This window comes from Pelobates fuscus, chromosome 3, assembly GCF_036172605.1.
Source record: "Pelobates fuscus isolate aPelFus1 chromosome 3, aPelFus1.pri, whole genome shotgun sequence".
Classification (NCBI taxonomy): Eukaryota; Metazoa; Chordata; class Amphibia; order Anura; family Pelobatidae; genus Pelobates; species Pelobates fuscus.
The window spans coordinates 147,451,652-147,472,025 of NC_086319.1; the positions used below are offsets into that span (position 1 = coordinate 147,451,652).

The window sequence follows — 20,374 nt, forward strand, 5'->3', positions numbered from 1 at the left end:
CTATATTTTACAACAGCTGGGCAGTTTTAACACAGCCTGTTACCACTGCTCATCCATTTAAGCAGCCTAAGAGGGAGATATTAGAGTTAGAGGAGGAAATAAAATGATAGTGCTACTCAAGCTACCACCACTACTACCCCTGCTACTGCCACCACCTCTCATAGCAGCAGCAGTATAATAATTGATGACATAATACAAGAATATATTCTTGTAGTTCCCTATAGCCAGAGAGAAGAGGGAATTTATCTGTTTGCCCCAATTTCAGCTGCTGATGACATATCTCAACCGCAAAGATATGGAACAAGGCTCTAGTCTAGGAAATGAGAAACTAGACTCTGATGATGAGCCTGAGGATCTCTGTTGAAGTCAGTCTGCCACCACCTACTCAATATCCCCTTCTGATATCTGCCACCCAACTCCAGCAGTGCCAACTGCCTCTCCAGTTGATTGTGAATTTGCACAGTCTTCCCCACCCATAATTAGTAGTGGCACCCGTCGTTCCACAGTGTGGGAACATTTTGCAACAATTGGAGACGGCCGTCTGGCAAAATGTAAACTGAATGGCAGGGAAGTCGGCCATGGGAAGGTGTTGGGTCATCTTACCAACTCTGGGATGAACCAACATCTTCGTACACACCACAAGGCCATCTTGCTAAGACAAGAAAGTGGTGTGGCTCCTCCACCTAGCAGGACTAGGAGAAAGTAGTAGTGCCACCACCACTAGGCAGGACAAGGGGCAGGGGGATCATTAAACTTCTGCTGCAGGGGACTACTTTATAATATAAAATAGTTTGTTTTTTTTCTTCTGAGTTCTGAACAAAATTGCATCTCATTTGCATATCTCATTGCTCTTAATTTGTTGAATTGATCTAAATAAATAGTGTGTAATAGTTTGACAACTCCTCGTCGATGTGTTCTGGGTGAAACAGCTCTGTACTCTATTGAAATATGAGATTTAGCTCCCTAAGATGGACAACTCACGGAGGTGCCATAACTGAGCCATTGCCGTGGACATTTTCAGTCTTTTTCCTTGATGACGGCAGCCACCAGTGCACAGTTTTCATTGTTGCTGATCTTTCACCAAGGGGGGGCCTCCTCAGATGAGGAGTCTGTACTGTACAATATTAGGGCCCGTTTTCTCCTGGACAAATCCTCCACAACTCAAAACGAACAACATTCCGAAGCGCCGAAATGAAACGAATGCCATTGGTATGAATTGCCGAAGCAGACAAATTTTTTGACGTACACAAATTTCCGAACCGAAACAAATTATTTTCCCATGCACATCCCTATACACCAATTTTTGGGTTTGCTCTATTATGTTCTTGTTTACCACTATTATAATTTATTACCATTGCCATATAGTTTTGGTTTAAGTGGTGGTTTTGAGGTGCAATAATTTTGTTTTATATACGTGTGGATAAAATCATTTTCTGCAAATTGCTTTAGTTACCTTTCCATAGATTGTTTTTTTTTTATTTTTTTTATTATTGTCAGCACTAAGCACCCATGGGAAATAAATCCCTGCAAATGCACTGGTTTACTTGACATTTCAGTTTAACCCACAGAGTGTAGCACATGCTTGCAATTATTTTGTACTGCAGCGTGATATTCAGCTCTTTGGAACTCACATGGTTAATATATTACTTGATAACAAATGACTCTTGTGACATTTGTCAAAGCTGGCCTTTAGGAAGGAAATTTAGAATTCAGAACATGGGATCTTTCTGGATAGAGGTTATGGAACAGACAAAAAGTAAAAAGAAGCAACAGTGCACTCTACTGGTATAATCACTTATAGGTGAGCAGTTGAACTATTCCTTTGCAAAAACAATTATAGGACACACAAAGGCAATAAACAGAAAACTAGCACTATAGCAAACCTAATCCAAACTGTAGGTAATATTTTTTAGCTCACAACAAGTACCTGCAATACTTGCCTCCAACATTTTTAAATGGTAGTTTGTTTTTATATTATATTAGGCACTACCAGCCCTAGAAAAATTAAACCTGTGGTGCCACAACCCTCCCTGATTAAATTGTGGGGGGATTTTAAATAAATGTATAGTGGAAAATAAATGCTAATCAAAAGGAATCCAGTTTAATCATATTAATATATTATAGTTATTGCTCCTTGTGTTACTTTACAGGTGCTTACCTGATTGACCTTGTGTTACTTTACAGGTACTTACCTGATTGACGTTCTGCTCTGCGAGTGCTTCGAACCGAGAAGCCATGACGTCCAGTCCTCATCTGCCCTCCCATTTGGTGCTTAATTCAGACTTCCCGAATGTGCCAATATGATGCCTAGCATAATTTCCGGTAACAGTGAGCACACTGTGACCTCGTTCTGCACTTTTTGGGGTTGCACGAGTGATATGGAGCAATCAGGATGCCCTTAAGTATTTAAAGTCTTAGCCTCATGGCCATTGCCCTGTTGTGGTTCATCTTGCTTCCTCATTCAGTGTGTTATGGTATTCTCTGAGTTTCCGGTACTTTGACTTTGGCCTTGTCATTTGACCTTGTTGACTTTTATAATCCTGACATGGGTAGTTGTGTCATACTCTTGTATTTCTGTGCTCTTGATCTTGGCTAAAATTGCTGTTTTTCTCTATTCTTCCTATACATCAAGCTTGTAATGCATCATTTTATATATTTTTCCTGTTTCTGACCTAAGATTTATGAGTTGGGTAGTGTATCCTTGACAACAGACGTCTATGCAGTATCAATAACATGTTTCACTCTCTAGACCTCATCAGAGTAGATAATTTCACTGAGTAACTCATCAGAGTAGATAATTTCACTGAGTAACTCCTACAGCGTGCATAGTGTATACAGCGGCTTAGCCCTCCACTAGTAGCCCTGGGCCATTCTCTGTTTCACGAAACACCTGTAGTTATTGTACAGGTGCTTTATAGTCTGAATGCTTGCCAAATGCACATATTGTGCAGAATATCTCTTCACGTGCTTATTATATCCAAAAGGTTTGGGTATTCCAGCTCAGAGCGCTAATTAGGTATGCCTTTACCAGAGCCTTTTTTTCCCTCCTTCCTTTTGCCAGTATTCCGTTCATCTTTGAATCTTTTCCTCATGCCAGGACACCAAGTAACCTCTCACTTCTATGATCAAAGATAAGGTCAACCACTGCCACTAACTCCTGTGTCTATTCCGCAAACGCCGATCACAAGTGAATTGCACATGCGCAAACATGCACTGTGGTTGCTTTTTATATTGTTCAGTTGTGGTTGCTATAATAAAAATATAGAAGACACCATTTTTTTGTGTGAATTAATAATAGATCGTAAAAGCTGGATGTATCTGTAGGAGCAGACATTAATAGTGCTTGGAAGAAGGCCACCAAAATAACTGCGTAATGTTTTCATATGTCTTTTTTACACCTGGATGACCTGCCATTTTAGAATTATGAAATAACGACATAATCTTTTTCCTGTCTTTCTCTTTTACGTATAATAAACCATTTGGTTTTCCAGGAGTTACTTGAGTCTGATATTGTTTGATCTGATCGAGTAGCAAGGAGGAAATCACCAGGCGAGTAGCAGCTATAATATTAGCTGGAGGAACAATGGTTTCAGGAACAGCAGGAGTGGTTTCGACTGGTTCATGTTGTCTAGATATGGCGTCAGCTTTAATGTTACGATACCCGGGTCTTTAAGTGATAGTATATTAAAAACATGATAAAAACAAGGACCACCTAGCCTGTCTTGAGGATAAATGCTTGGCATCAGCAATGTATGGAAGGTTTTTATGATCAGTGATTACTAAGATGGAATACTTGGCACCCACTAATAGATATCGCCATTCTTTGAAAGCCAGTACAATAGCTAAGCATTCCTTGTTCCCTATGTCGTAGTTCTTTTCGGAGTCAAATAGCTTTCTGGAAAAGAAACTGCACGGTTGAAGGGATTTATTAGGGCATTTTCTCTGAGAGAAAACAGCTCCCACTCCCGATTCAGAGGCATCCACTTCAACAAAAAAGGGTAGCAAGGGGTCAGGGTAAACCAGGACACAGGGGCTTTGGAAAACTCTGTCAGAGTGTTAAATGCCGCAATAGCTAGTGTTGACCCCTTTTTAAGTCATTTTAGTTATAGGACTAATTATAGTGGAAAAGTTTTTAATACATTTTCGATAATAATTTAAAAAGCCTACAAATCTTTGAATAGCCTTAAGACCTTGAGGTAGTGGCCAGGAAGTAATAGCCTCCAACTTAGATGAATCCACACTGAAACCTTTCTCTGAAATGACATAACCAAGGAACTGTATTGGGGTTTGGTCGAAGAGACCTTTCTCTAACTTACAGTACAGTCCATTCTGTAATAATTTTTCGAAAACCATCCTAACGTGTTGATGATGAATTTCAAGATCTGGGGAAAAAATGAGGATGTCATCCAATTATACCACTGCGCATATATGCAGATCCTCATGGAGTACGTAATTTATAAAGTCTTGAAAGACCACAGGGGCATTGCAGAGCCCAAAAGGCATTACTATATATTCGTAATTCCCACTGCGAGTATTGCAGGCAGTTTTCCATTCACCGTTCTCCTTTATTTTCACTAAATTATAAGCACCTCTGAGATCCAATTTTGTAAAATATTTTGATCCTTTAAAGGGACACTCTAGGCACCCAGACCACTTCTGCTCATTGGAGTGGTCTGGGTGCCAACTCCCACTACTCTTAACCCTGCAAGTGTAATTATTGCAGGTTTTTATAAACTGCAATAATTACATTGCAGGGTTAACTCCACCTCTAGTGGCTGTCTATTAGACAGCCACTAGAGGTCACTTCCTGGGTTCTAGCACAGGAAACCTGTGCTAGAGCGTCGCTGGACGTCCTCACGCTGTGTGAGGACCTCCAGCGTCGCTCAAAACCCCATAGGAAAGCATTGAAATTATTTTTCAATGCTTTCCTATGGGGAGATGTAATGCGCATGCGCATTAGGTACCCTCGGCCGGTGGGCGAGATCAGTCTCGCCCACCGGCCGACGCAATGAAGAGGAGGAGCTTCGCGGAGGCGGAGACAGCGACGAGGGACATTGCCGCTGCCTCAGATAAGTCACTGAAGGGGTTTTCACCCCTTCAGTAACCGGGGATTGGGAGGGAGAGGGACCCTCCAGTGCCAAGAAAATGGATTGTTTTCCTGGCACTGGAGTTTCCCATTAATGCGATCAAACAGCTCGGTAATAAGAGGGATGGGGTAGGCATTCCTTATAGTGATTCTGTTGAGACCCTAGTCGATGCAGGGTCTCAGGTCCCCTTCTTTTTTAGAAACAAAAAAGAATCCTGCCCCTGCAGGAGAGGAGGATCTTCTAATGATGCCCTTTCTTAGGGATTCCTGTATGTATTCCTCCATATTCCTGTTATTTCTCTACCCTTGAGTGGCATAGTGCCGGGTAAAAGATTAAGAGCACAGTCATATGGACGATGCAGAGGTAGCTTGTCTGCCTCCCTTTTTTCGAAAACTTGTGCTAGGTCAGCATTCTGGGGTGGAACAGAGGTGGATAAAGGAGAGGCTGTAGGTACATTTAACAAACATACTGGATGAACCTGGTCAAGACAGGTTTGCTGACCATTCTTTCCCCAGGATATAATGTTTAGATGCCCCTAGTCAATCACAGGGTTGTGTTTGACTAGCCATGGGAAACCCAAAACAATATATGCTGAAGGAGAATTAAAGATCTGAAAGATTACCCTTTCTTTGTGTAATGCTCCTACCGACATGAGTATCTCCTGGGTTTCTTGTGTCACCAGAGGCTTATCTAATGGTCTACCATCTATGGCCTCAACGGTACATCAGGTTACAAGTGGGCTGTACAGACTAAAATGGTCTGCAGTGCTTGGGCAAATTGGTCCATCCTGGAATCTTGATTGGCCAACTGCCGTGAAATGTCAGCAGGTTCCATATGTCCCTGTTGTAACACTATAGGGTCAGGAATACATGTTTGTGTTCCTGACCCTATAGTTATCCTTTAATAAAAGAAAAAAAGCAAACTAACAATAAGAACATTTTATAAATTACTTTGGAAATTTCATAAGCGAGAAAGCTTAATCTTTGCAAAAAAAAAGTATGTAACAACTCTTCTATACCACATGTAGTTTTATTAGGAATATTATATAATCTTGTAAAAAAATTACTCCTTTGTTTCTTTAGGACAACATATTTCCTTGGTAAATGTACTTTCTCAAATTACTAGCAAAATAGCAAAACATTGAGGAAAGCTCTAAAAATAGCAAGTACTTGTGTTTTATGGATTAACATAAAGATTGTATTCATGGTATGTGAATCAAAATATTGCATGCAATCCGTATAGTGTATCACATGGGTAAATTATGTGGCTTACTATATGCATAAAGATTACAGCTCTAAAATCCAGTAAAAAAGTAACATCTGTAGTTGCATGTTTTTTTTTTTTTTAAACTTCCCTTGTAATTTTGAGAAATGTACATTTATAGACTCAAGAGGTTTCCAAACCATTAAACTTTAAAGCAGCTTCAAAATAAGGCACTAGACCCATAGTTGTGTTCCCAATCAATAAAGGAGATCATTGCTAGATCCTTTGTAACAATTTGCAGGGATTTTTAGGTGTTGACCTGCATTTAGTATGGCTTTAATATATTACATAAATAATTTATTTTAAACATAATACCCAAATAAATCTGGTAACAACAAATTCTAGCATGGTTTTTATTTTTTAATTAAACTATTTTAAATAAACTGATATCCTAACAACATTAAATGTCTGTGTTTTGTTTTAGAAGCTGGTCATCTTAACGCAAATCTAATGGAAAATATGATTGATAACATTGGAAATGAAATCAATAACACAAAAAAAAGAAATCGTAGACATGCAAGTGATGATGATTTCAACATTGAAGTTCTTCTCGGAGTAGATGATTCAGTTGTAAGATTTCATGGAAAGGATAATGTGCAGAAGTACCTTTTGACTCTTTTAAACATTGTGAGTATATATGTATATTTTGAAGAACAAATATTGGATTTAAATTGATACTATAGTAACCAAATCAATTTTAGTTTACTGAATTTGTGTATTGGTGTATAGATGACCCTGCAGTCTTACTGCTCAATTCTCAGTGATTTACAAGTTAAATCACTTTGTTTATGCAGCCCCAGTAACACATCCCTGCATGCAACATGCACAGCCTTCTTAAAGGACCACTCCACACTTCCTCCCCCCCCCCAAAAAACTGTTTGGTTGATATTCCCCCAATGAATACATGCATGCATATTTTCATGTATGTATTCATTAGGAGTATAGTCTAAAAGAGATTGCAAATGCTGCAGTTCTTATGAACTGCAGTCTTTGTAAGCTCTCCCCTTTTCTCCCAGAAGATACTTTCTCTTTGAAAAGCCTCTGCCTTTGTCCCCAAATGCACCGGCTTGTGTGCGCATCCACCCCGTCATGTGTGCCCTGCTGAAGCTGACCTGGGAGGTAGGGGGAGGCAGGCAAGCTCAAGTAGAGCGTGCCTGCCACTTCTGTTAGCACAGGGGAGATAATGGAAGTTGGAAGAAATTCTCCCTGGCTGTTAAATTGACAACCAGGGGGGGAGTACCTAGTTAATTTATAAAAGTGAATGCAAATACAAAAAAACAAGTCTTGTGCTCAAACTCCCACTATTCTTGGGCTGCAGCAATGACTATAGTACACATCAGTCCCAATACATCCAGTAAAAAACAAAAGAAAGAAAAGTTACCTGCACTCTTTCCCAAATCCCTATGTATATTTAAACAAATTGAGGTTATTTAGTTACTCCAATGGCCATTAGAGGGAAGGCCCACCTGCCATGTCAAGGCAAGCCTCTTAAACCCACCTAAGAGGCTCCGAGTGCCAGGATTGCCACCACAACAACTTACACATCTATAGTGCCAGGAATTAGCTTATTGGTCAAGATTCCTGTCATCATTCACATAATTTTCCCTCCCTCTCTCTTGTTTTGACACTTTTCAGAAATCCGAAGCACTTCGGAACTTTGGCAATTTGGAACTTTAGTAATTCGGAACATCTGCACTTTGGAACTTTTGCACCACTTTAAGCATCCGATTGTCCGAATTGCACAAAATTCGTCTGAATATACATTCAGAACGAAACAAATTGCACATGTCTAATAGATATAGCTATATACCAAAAATTAGTCCAACGCAATAGTTCTTGAATAGTACCCTTTTAGGTAACAGGTAAGTTCAAGTAGTAAAATTCTATATGAAGCGGAGGATTCCTTTGGATGTATGCACATTCTTTAAAATTCCTTGGTGTATTCCAAAATATAAAACGACAAGAAGCAGAAAACACTCTAATGGTGCAATGAATTAATGGATAAGATAACCATTGGTTACTTACAATTTACAGAGCTATGACCAACTCTAGCGTATTGGGTGTTTATTGGTATAATCCCCACTTACAGGATATGGTAGAAGTGTCTTCAACTCAGGATTCCAACGTCCACGCTGCACACCCCCATCCACCAGTGACGACATGCATTTACTGAGTACTATTCATCTAAGAACTATTTTTTTTTTACTTATTTTTGGTATATATCTATACCTATATATTTTTTTACATTTTCTCTCATATTGTCTGTATAAATTACTAGTAGAAGTAGCACAAAAAAAACTACAAGCTTCTGTAGTTTTTCAATTCCTATGTATCCATGGTATCAAAGTTCTTGTGGTAAATGGTGAGGAATGAAAAATATGGAATTATCAAAATAATCTAAATTGGTGCCAGTAGCCTTATTTTGCTGGGATTGTTCAGCATTTTGGGGTCATATTCCTTCAAAAAGTAAGTACTGAGGTGTCTAGTCCTGCATTCTTAAATTTGCCCAGTGGTTCAATCTGCCAGGCAAATTTTTGGAGGCAGGGGGAGGCAGGGCACAATGACCATACCAAGAGTGCTTCAGCAAGGCTATATGCATGGTCTGCCTTGAGGAGGGACTGTCAGTGAACATGGCCATCCACTTTAGGGGTGGTCCCACCCACTTCATGGGTGGACCCACCACTTTGCAAAGGTTGCACCATCTCTTTCATGTGTTCATTCGGCCCCATGGGCAATCTGCTCACTTGCCTGTCTACTTTCCTAATGATGGGCAGGCATGGTTGGATGTGGATTTCAGCGGTAAAGACAGCAAGCTGTATAAAATGAGTTAGAAAATGGTGAGCACTGTTGAAGTTTAGCAGAGTTGTATGAGCACAGCAGCAGCATGTAGAAGTCAGAGCAGGGCACACAGATAAAGCTAGGTTATTTCTAACCTTAGCTAGTAGTTTGCTTAAACAGGAGCTGACTGATTTAAGAGAACAAGAAAAAAATAATAATCTCAAAGGCAAAATGGCTGTATAGCAAGAGAGAGAGAGGAAGTAACAGTAAGTAAGTAAGACTGGAAGACAACACCGAAGCCTACAAACCTGTTAGACCAGACCAAACAATCACATGTTAATAAACAAAAAGCGGTGATCCCCATCAAGGGGAAAGAAATCTGGTAATGAATATTAAGACACAGGTCTAATGATCTATGTTAATAAACACAATGGAGTCTAGGATACTGGGAAAATGGATACAAATTAACACTAACTGTGAGAAGGTATATAAAGTATTCAGTGGCTGCAAACACTTTATTGAAACGTGTTAATGAGATCACTGGTAATAACAATATACAGCTACTGTCAACAGAATTGAAAGGTTGCCAAGTAAGCACTGAAATGTGCGTTGGGATTGTTTTTTTTTTTATTTTCGTTATGCACTTAAGCATTGGAACTTTGATTTAGGTGTTAGTTGAGGGTAATTTTGGGATTAGTTAGGTGTCTTCTTTAGGAGGACTAGACAGAGGATGTGTAAGCTGTTTTTCAGACCATAGACCCCTGAAATTACTGATTTTTTTTTCTTTTGGATTACCCAGCAGCAATTATATGTTTAAAGGTTAGGCTGCATTTTAGTAATCTAATTGAACCGTTATTTTTCCTTTTCCTTATAAGTGATGTTTCTTGTAGGTTTGTTGAGTCTGTCCTTTTGTCATTTCCAATATCTAATCCCTGACAATCATCAGTTCAGGAGTTGCAACTTTCTCTCATACATCTTCATGCAGTAATTAGATTAGGCTTTCCTTGTTCTTTAAGCACATTCCTTCAGCTATTTTACATCCTTTGCTACTTTTATTAGTTTAGACCAGCGTTTCTCAATTGGTGTTCCGCGTAACACCAGGGTTCCGCGTAACACTAATTGGGGTTCCACCAAAAAATGTGAAAACAAAATGGCCTGAGGCAGCCAGGGAGCAGTGAGCAGTGATCTCCCTGCTTAGCTCCCTCAGCAGTGATGCCGGAGCCGGAATATGACGTCACTCCGGCTCCGGCATCACTAAGAGGCGCGCGAGGGAGCTAAGGAGGGAGATCACTGCTCCCTCACCGCTCGCATGCCAGCCACTCAGCAGCCCCACTGGACCCCAGGGACTGCTCTCCAGCCACCCAGCAGCCCCACTGGACCCCAGGGACTTCATGCCAGGAGCCCCACTGGACCCCAGGAACTCCATGCCAGCACTCCTAAAGGTAGGGGGGCAGGGTGGAGTAAAATGTTTTTTTATTAAAAAAAATTGTATGTGTGTCTGTTAGAGAGTTTGTATGTGTTTGTGTGTTTGTCAGTGAGAGTGAATGTGTGTTTGTCAGTGAGAATGTATCTGTTCTTGTCAATGAGAGTGTATGTGTTTGTATGTGTGTCTGTAAAAGAGTGTTGATACACTATGTCAAAGGGTTCCACGGGAAAAAAATAATTGGGAACCCCTGGTTTAGACAATAATCCCCTTTAGGCAACTGGTTATTCAATTCTCAACTCCCCTTTTACTGCCTTGGTAGTAGATAACACTCTGTTTTCATTTGCTCAGTTACAATCAGTGTTATATAGGCTATTCTTATATCATCGATTACCTATTAGATTAACTCATTCCTACTTGGCAACCTTTTAATTCTGTTGGCCTCCTGCCAAAAGACTATGGGCCCTTTAAAACGTATGTGATTTATGTACTTTTGTACTCCAGAAAGAGAGAGACCGACCGTTGGCCCTAATTCCTTGGAGCTGTTTTGGGCATAGGACCATGTGCACAGACGGTCAAAATTATCCCTTCCATGGAATCTCGAACCCCTGAACTGATCTGGTTCTGATCTGATTTTTGGATATGTTGTTTCCCCAGATTGGGGCTCTCAAGGGATATGACTTTTGTGGGGTTTCCATGTTTTTTAAGGTCTTTCGGGGTGTTGTTGTTTTCTGTGTCTAAAAAGAATTGAGTTTAGTACAGTTCCTGACTCAATTATCTCTCAGGCACAGGGGAGGGATTATCCCGTTTTGTGTGGGAGTGCCCTGGACCTGAGAGCCAATGTAATTACAGTGTGTACTTTGTCACAATCCCCTCTCAGGTCCAGTAGGGAATTACCCTGGAATATGTTATGGAAAACACCTTGCATGGGGACTTGCATATAAGGCCAGTTGTGGCTGCCATTAAACAGTTCCTCTTAACCCTCTTCACCCTCAACATAGAGCCTCGTCTCATGTGTGGAGGGGACAGCTATATTCACTCTTTGGATTGTTATACTCCTAATACTCCCTTGGATTATAATCACTAGCTCTTGTAAGAGCTATCCTGCTATACTCTCTGGAGTAGGAGAGGTCTACCCACTGGAAGCTGTATCCTGGTGGAGGACAGAGAGACCCCAACCAAGCTGTAACACTGGCTGTGAGGACTACAGTGGTTATGGTGTATGGCGTTTGCATGTCATTTTAATGGTTCAAAGAATGTCAGGCAAAATGGTCGGCCCTCACCTATGTTCACTTCATCAAATCTGGCTCTCTTTGAAAAAAGCTTGGACACCCCTGCTCTAAGATGTCGCATGGCATACCCTTAAAAAAAGAACTGCCTTCTCCTTTCCTCGATTTTTGCCCCGCAGGTCTTTCGTTTACATGGGTTACCCAAAGTGATCATCTTGGATCGGGGTAGCCAGTTTGTGTTCAGATATTGGAGAGCTTTTTGTGCACAAATGGGAATTCAGCTTTCCTTCTTCTCGGCCTACCACCCGCAATCCAATGGTGCCGTGGAGTGTGCTAACCAAGCTGTAACGGCTACCCATATTGTCTGGGGGGGGGGTTCCAGGTAAAAACGAGGTGTTCTGTTACACAAGCCTTTCAGCTTTGCTGTATTTGGACCACCAGAACAAATGGTTTGATTTTGCTACCCTGGTCGGAGTTCACTCACAATAGTGCTATTAAAGCCTCTTCCCAGCTATCCCCATTCTTGGTGAACTATGGGTTTCAACCTTCCATGTTGCCTGATACGTTCATGCCACCAGGGATACCGGCATTGGAGGAACATCAACAAAAACTCTGTGACACTTGGGTGCAGGTTCAGAACTTTGCTAAGCTCAATGCAGAACAACAAGCTCCAGGCTGAGCGCAGACACCTACCAGGTCAGAGAGAGGGTGTGACTGTCTTCCCACAACCTACGGCTCCGTGTTCCCTCACAAAAAACTGACACCCCACTACGTTGGGCCATTTCGTATACTTCAAAGGGTTAACCCTGTAGCTTATGCACTTGACCTTCCTCTTAGCATGCGCATCTCTAATGTATTCCATGTTTCCCTCTTGAAGCCCTTGGTGTGTAATCGCTACACCACTCCGTTGCCACGTCCACGTCCTGTTCTGGTTGATAATCATGAGGAATATGAAATATGCAGCATCATTGATTCAAGAGTGTTCAGAGAACAGATCCAATACTTGGTGCACTGAAAAGGGAACAGTCCAGAGAGGTGCTCCTGGGTTCCAGCCTCTGATGTCCATGCCCCATCCCTCTTTAGTTCCTTTCATGCCCGCTTTCCCATGAAGCCTGGATCCACCAGCTGAGTTAAGGGGGAGGTACTGTCAGGGTTTCTCTGCTGTTTTAAACCGCAACACTTTCTTATTCTGTGTCTGAGCTATTCAGCTGCTTTGTTAGTAGCTACCCCTGTTGCTAATCAGTGCAGCCTATTTAAGCAGCAAGTACCTCCTTGCCCTTGCATGGTTTCCTATTTCCCAGAAGACTTCCTGTTTCCTGGGTGTTTCTGGTTCCTGGCTTCTGGCCTTATTCCTGACTCTGCTGCTGTCCGTTCTCCTGATCCCGGCTCGTCTGACTACCTGCTTTGGTGCCTGACCCCTGTTTGCCTTCTGGACTTTCAGTTTATTTAATTTTTTGATATTTATAATAAAGGTGTTTTGCATCTACATTCTGTCTGTCTGGTTCCTGGTCTTTAACAGATAGATACCAAACCCCTCTTCCCCTAAAGTAGATCCAAACTGTGTGGCCCTATGACACATGTACTTACAAGTAAGATATCTCATTCTCTCACATTCCCATCCCTCCTCTGTAAGGAGACATCCAGGGGTCTAAATTTAGATTGAGCCAAAATATTTTTTGAGACTATTCTGAATACTGAATTTGAGCCAGTGTCCAACTTTAAAATCAGCCAATGCTTGTATAAAATCCCTATAATGTCATCATTGGTATTGTTAAAAACCGTAGGAAAAATAGGATCTTCATTTTGAGACATATCTTTAGTACTAATATTGTATTTGTTCATTGGTCTATAGGCCTTTTTAGTCAACCGTCGTAAGCAACTCCAAAATTGTGGTATGCCTCTCTGAGTTTGGGGGGTTATGGGGTATTGTTTAATGAATATTTCCTCTTTTAAGATGCTCAGTGAGTTGTTCTCTCTCCATATTTCTCACAGTCATTTAAAAAGGAGCAATTCCTATGTAACCTTATAAATTGTCCTGATGGTACATTGGCAATCCAAGTAGGATGGTGTCCACTTGAGGCATAGAGGAAGCCATTTACATCCACCTTTTTCTGAAAGGTCTTGGTGTAAATCTGACCTCTCTCCCCCATAATAATAGATGCAGGAACTTTTTTTGTTAAAGGTCAAATAAAGCCCCCAATCATTAGAATCCAAATAGGTGACAAACTCATCAATTTCCCCTCAAATGTCCTTCCATATAATTAAAATATCATCAATAAAATGGTGATAGAGAGCGAGTTGCCTCATCCATCATGGGTTTTGCAAGATAAATAATTGCTCCCAGAAACCCATAAACAAATTGGTGACAAATGGAGCAAAACACGTCCTCATTGTAGCCCCCCCCCCCCCCCTAGTCTGTAGATAAAAGATCCCATCAAAATTAAAATAATTGTGTTAGAATAAAAGATGTGAAAGCAATGATTGAATCCACCTGGGGTTGTGGAAGGCGAGGATCTGAGGATAAAAAAATTTCCAAGGGAGGGGCGTGGGTAACCGCCTAATTAAGTAATCGCATGCTGTGAGTGTTCTGTACTCCACCAGGCCCAAAGCGACATTTAATCAGCCAAACGGGACGTAAAACTAGCAAATAGGCGGGCACCAACGCATAAAACCCAGATAGGACCTTGAAACAACTCAAAATTACCAACCCGATATTCCAAGGTAAAAAAGACTGCCTGAAACAAATACAAGATGGCGGCAAACACATGGCGCACTCACCATCCTCAGAGGGTCCTGAAGAACCAGATCACAAGCCACTGTCACCAGACGACATCCCGGTCACTAACAACAGCCTGCACTCCATGCTCCAAGAGTTGAAGGCGTCTCTACAGGTTGATTTCGGCCAAATAACCAACGAACTGTGGAAAGACATTGCAGATATTGGAGGAAGCACGAGCCACCTGGAAACAAAAGCAGAGGAGCTATGCATGTACAATGTTTGTAGAATACTTATGCAGAACTACATAAAAGAAAAATAGTGCCAACAGGGTTCCCAATGACAATAACAACAGTATCTGCATATGTGTATAGGCAAAATTAATATAAAATATATATATATATATATATATAAAAATTAAAAATAACGACGATGACAGGCGACCTTCACGTGATCGTTTAGCAAAGCACGTAAGTCACCAACCCCTCTATACTTACAAGTAAGAGATATTCATCCCTTCCTATTGGATATTTGTTTGGCTAAGTACCAATTAGTAACAGGCTACACACTTGTGGAAGAAAATCCACACCCCCTTGACCGGAAAATGAGCGGGGATACGCCCTGCTACCTCTTCGGTATTTTTCTATGCGCAAAACGCAGAGGCTTCATGTATATACTTTGTTTTTTTTTCTGTAATCCCCTTCCTTCCTACCAACCCCCTTTTCTGTACCACTAATAGGTTTAAGATGCACAGAGCATAAACATATTGGAATAAGAACGGCCAAACCCCTATTCCCAATACTAATCGCTGGCTTGCAGTCCCCTCTGAGGCGTGTTTACTCCGAAATGAAGGGGGGGCAAGTTTCCACATGGCCTAACCCACGCATTACTGTATGTAACTGCATGACTACAATGTCAAAAACACACCCAAGCGGAGTTGGGTATCCGTGCACCAATGGAAACACCTAGATATGAGATATACTCCTTAAATGTCAAGGGTCAAGGGATTAAACAGCCCGCACAAACATAGATTAGCAGTTCACAACATGCACATATCCCAGGCCGCTGTAGTTTGTTTAAAGGAAACCCACCTATGCACTCGTAAGCCACCACAAATTCCCCCAAAAAATACCCCCAAGCCTTTTATGCTTACTCCCCGCACAAATCAGAAGGGGTTTCCATACTCTTTCACTCAGATTGGGTATTCCAAGAAAGTTTACAATATGCAGACATGGCGGGACGGCTCCTAATCCTGGTGGGGACCCTAAATGGCATGCAGGTCATGATAGCGAATCTATATGCCCCTAATGAGGCCCAGCTGTCCTTCCTGCAAAAAGCAATGAAACAAATTGACTCAATGAAACATGGCCACACCATTATCTGTGGAGACTTCAACTGCACACTAGACCCTAAGCTTGTCACGATTCGGGAACCTAACACGCTAACATGTCACATAAAGAAAAGGGTGCAATACCGGTCCTTAGAATGGCCGGGTTAAGCACACTAAGAATAGTCAGGAGACAAGCCGAGTAAAGGGAGCCAGAAAGCAGGAGAACGAGAAACAAGCCGAGGTCAAAGGAATGGAGAATATGGGAAAATCGGAATAACAAGCCAAATAATCGGTAACCAGAGAGAGACGCACGAACAGACTGCAATACAGGTATCACAAGACCACAACAGGGCACTGAGAGACAGGAAAGGTAAGTATATAAATCCTATGGTTAATTCTGATTGGATAACTTCCAATCAGAATTAACATTCACACGTGGGAGATATTTACACCTCCCACTGTGATTATGGTACTGTGACTTTAACGCCGGATCGCGTGACCGACCCTGGCGTTCGCATAAATGCGCGGGCTCCCAGCGTGCAGCATTATACATGCTGCCGCTGGGAGGCGAGGAGGAGGACGCGAGCGGCGCCTGGAGCAGAGACAATGCCGCTCACTGACAGGTAGGGGAAGGAGAGACCGCGGGCGGCGAGGGACTGAGGGTGAGTGCTGCAAGTGGATTACAGTCGCCTGCGGTGCCCTGCCATAACTCCCCCTCGAGGACCGCCCAGAGAGCGGCAAGCCGAAGGCTTCAAAGGAAACCGCGCATGAAAGGAGCGGATCAAAGAGGGCGCGTTCAAATCAGAGACAGAAACCCAAGACCGCTCCTCAGGGCCGTAACCCTTCCAATCTACCAGATACTGCAACCGACCTCGAGAGAAACAAGAATTAAGGAGAGCAGCTACTTTGTACACGTCACTGGAGACCGCGCGGAGGGAAGCGGGACGCCTGAGAGGACCAGAGAACCGATTACAGAGCAAGGGCTTCAAAAGGGAGGTGTGAAAGGTGTTAGGTATACCCATGGAAGGAGGCAAGGCCAGGGAGTAGGACACGGGATTTACCCTATGCAATACCTTATAGGGGCCAAGGAACTTGGGCGCAAACTTCATCGAGGGAACCCTGAGGCGGAGATTCTTAGAGGACAACCAAACCCTATCACCTGGAGCATAAGAAGGAGCCGCACACCTACGATGATCAGCAAATCTCTTCTGAGCAGCAGCCGCACGAGAGAGAGCAGCATGGACCTGATCCCACATCCTCCGTAAGGAGGTGAGGTGCTTGTCCAAAGTGGGCATTCCCTTGTAGGAGAACACACCGGGAAGGACAGAGGGTTGGAACCCATAAGCAACCATAAAATGACTTAAGCCAGTGGACGAATGAGTCACAGTATTCCTGGCGAAGCTGACTGCCATTCCTGACAAAGCTAGACATTAGACGAGAACACAACAAGTGCCCTACGGCCATAGCTTGCGCAAACAGCAACCTTCTGTCTACATTACTATTATCTCGCGAGACTTACACTGGGAGCTGACAGAGGTGCTGAACGGACCGCTGCGGAGGAGGAGAGAGCTGACAGGAGCTGCAGGAGAGGAAAGTGCTCACTGCCAGACCCCAGTCTGTATTATGGCAATGTAAATTGCCATAATACAGACACTGACTCGAGTATAAGCCGAGTTGGGGTTTTTCAGCACAAAAATGTGCTGAAAAACTCGGCTTATACTCGAGTATATATGGTAACTGTCAACCAAAATATCCCTTAGATTACATCCTCTCCTAGCCATAAAGATAACTTTGAGAGATACCAGTCTTTAAATATTGACTTAAAACATGTCCCTTATATCCTACTGTAAATACTGAAATTGACAGGTCTCCTATATGGCATTGTAGCTTCACGAAATAGTGCCAAAGACAAAGACATATGGTGTAACAAATACCCAACTGAGACAGACTACACCTATTTCTCACCAGTTCACCTGACATATTCGTGCATAGACCTTATCATTGTGGACAAAAGTACTCACAAATATAGCAGAGGCCACCATAGGACTGACAACCTGGTCAGACCATGCCCCAATCACAATCACATTCCACACTTTATACCCAGCCTGAGGGAGGGGAAAGTGGAGATTGAATGGAGGGCTCTTGGATGATACACCTGCTCTATCAATTATTTCCAAAACGGCCACCGACTATTTTAAGGAGACCTCATCGGATGACATACCCATACATTCCCAATGGGGAGCCCATGAAGCAGTCATCTGCTAATCCAAATTGGCTCACGTAAAAAGAGAAAAAACTAATGATGAGGTGGCTCACCTGACACAGGAACTGCCTGATTTGGAAACTAGAAACAAGGCTCACCCGTCCAAGACTTTAGTTAACTGTATGACCCATATACAAAGAGAACTACACTCACTCATGCTACAGGACATGGAGAGGAGGCTGAGAGCCCTCATATTAACATACTATACACAGGGTAATAAAGCCGGAAAACTACTGGCACACAGGCTCAAGTTCAAAATACTTCAGTCTAAAATTCCTTACATTGACTCAACACACAACATGAAACTATATAACCCATCGTATAGAGTTAACGAACTGGCAAATTATTATACAAACTGTATAGTTTGAAAGTTGATGCCTCGTTGACACAGCCATCCCCTGACTCCATTGGCACCTTTCTTGACCGCATACACCTGCCACAAATAACGCAAAGACAAAGAGAAGAGGTAGACAGTCCATTCACGGAACACTAATTCCGCCAGGCCATACTCATCCTATCGAAACACAAAGCCCTGGGCCCTGACGGTTCTCTAACTACTATTACATGAAGCTAGAACAGATCCTAACCCCCCCAACAGCATGCAAAAACCTAAGGCCCATTTCACTTTTAAATGCGGATGTCAAGCTCTATGCAAAGCTTTTGGCATCTCGAATTAAACCCCTTCTGACAGACTTGGTATCCGTAGAACAAGCAGGATATGTCCTCAGCAGACGAGCGGGCGATAATACCAGAGATTTCATGAATTTAATTAATTGGGCAACATCTAGTAAACAACGGGGGTTAGTGCTAGCGCTAGAAGCCGAAAAGGCATTCAACCTCTTTTTGGGTGCAATCATGGCCCTATAACGCTCCCCCTCGGCCAAGGTCTTTAACACAGGCTTTTTATCCAACCCCTTTTACATTAGCAATGGCACAGGGCTGTCCACTCTTCCTGATTATATTTATTTTATGTTTGGAGCCCCTAATACACCACATAAAAAAAATCACACAGGGATAGTGGGCCTCGCCACTCTGACTGGCTCCCAAAAGTTAGCACTATTCACAGCCAATGTTCTGCTATTCCTTACTCAACCAGACAAATCAATTCCAGCACTGTTGGAACTACTGGACCACCATGGAACAATATCCTACTACAAAAACAACACAAAAAAACCCAGTTGCTACCAATTGGCCTTACTACAAATATTACACAAACATTACAAACCATATACCCCTTCGACTGGAGGAAAACATACCTAAAATACTCTAACCAAAACAAACTCTAAACTCATACAGGAGAACCACCTACCTCTTTCCCACAAACTGCAAGCACAATTAGTTAAATGGCAGGGCTTAGAAATATCGTGGCTGGGGCACCTTCACACGGGTAAAATGAAGTCCTTACCCCATGTACCATATTTATTCCGCACTATCGCCATAGCTTTATCAGATAGTCTTCTATGGAAATTTCAATCCATGTTAATGCATACATTTGGAATAAAAAAAAAACACCCAGGATTGCAAGGAGATTATCGTGGCTTCCCACGAATAAGGGAGGTCTGGGCATCCTTAACATTAAGGTTTATTATAAGGCCTCAGTATTGGCACAGGGATTGGCCGTACTAACACAAACCAAACCCCTGGTGTGGAGCCCCCTAGAAAACATCTGCCTATTCCCAGACAATATCCCGCAGAAACTGTGGTCCCACTCGCAGGCAGGCCACAACACAAAACCACGACTCCCTAGCACCACCTTCTTGCTCTTGAGTTGAAAGATATGGGCACGGAAGCTGGTGGGTTCAGCACACCCTCTTTACTTTGCACCCATGTCAAGGCTTCATGATCTGGCCAGGGACATTCCATTGGGGCCCTGGCACCCATGGAGAGATCACGACCATCAGTTCCTTGTTCACAGTAGGAGGCATCAAACAATTCCCTGAGTTACATACAGAATTTGAACTCCCCTCTAGGGAACTCTTCACGCACAATCACATCAAACATATCTTAAGCTCAGCAAATATGCAACACTGTGAGGACACGCAGTTGACAACCTTCGACCGAAAGTGCATAAGCAAACGACAGACCCTTAAACCCCTCTCCACCTGCTACAACGCACTCAACAATGCTGACTGTAATGAAAATCACCCCTACATGTTGCTGTGGGAAAAAGACCTCAACACAACTTTCCCCTTTTCCCTATGGCTTCAAACACTCCAAATAACACAATCTTTCCCACTGGGAGTCGTACTGCAAAATATTGAAGAGGTGGTACCTAGTCCAACCAA

The 20,374-nt window shown here is 42.5% G+C and overlaps 1 protein-coding gene across 1 annotated transcript in view; it reads left to right on the forward strand.

Annotated features, from left to right (window-relative positions):
- Window positions 1-20,374, forward strand: part of LOC134602545 (A disintegrin and metalloproteinase with thrombospondin motifs 2-like) — a 571,473-nt gene that overhangs the window by 250,041 nt on the left and 301,058 nt on the right. Inside the window, exon 4 of the mRNA XM_063447513.1 lies at window positions 6,775-6,977. Coding sequence (XP_063303583.1) covers window positions 6,775-6,977 — 203 coding nt within the window. The remainder of the gene's footprint in view (window positions 1-6,774; window positions 6,978-20,374) is intronic.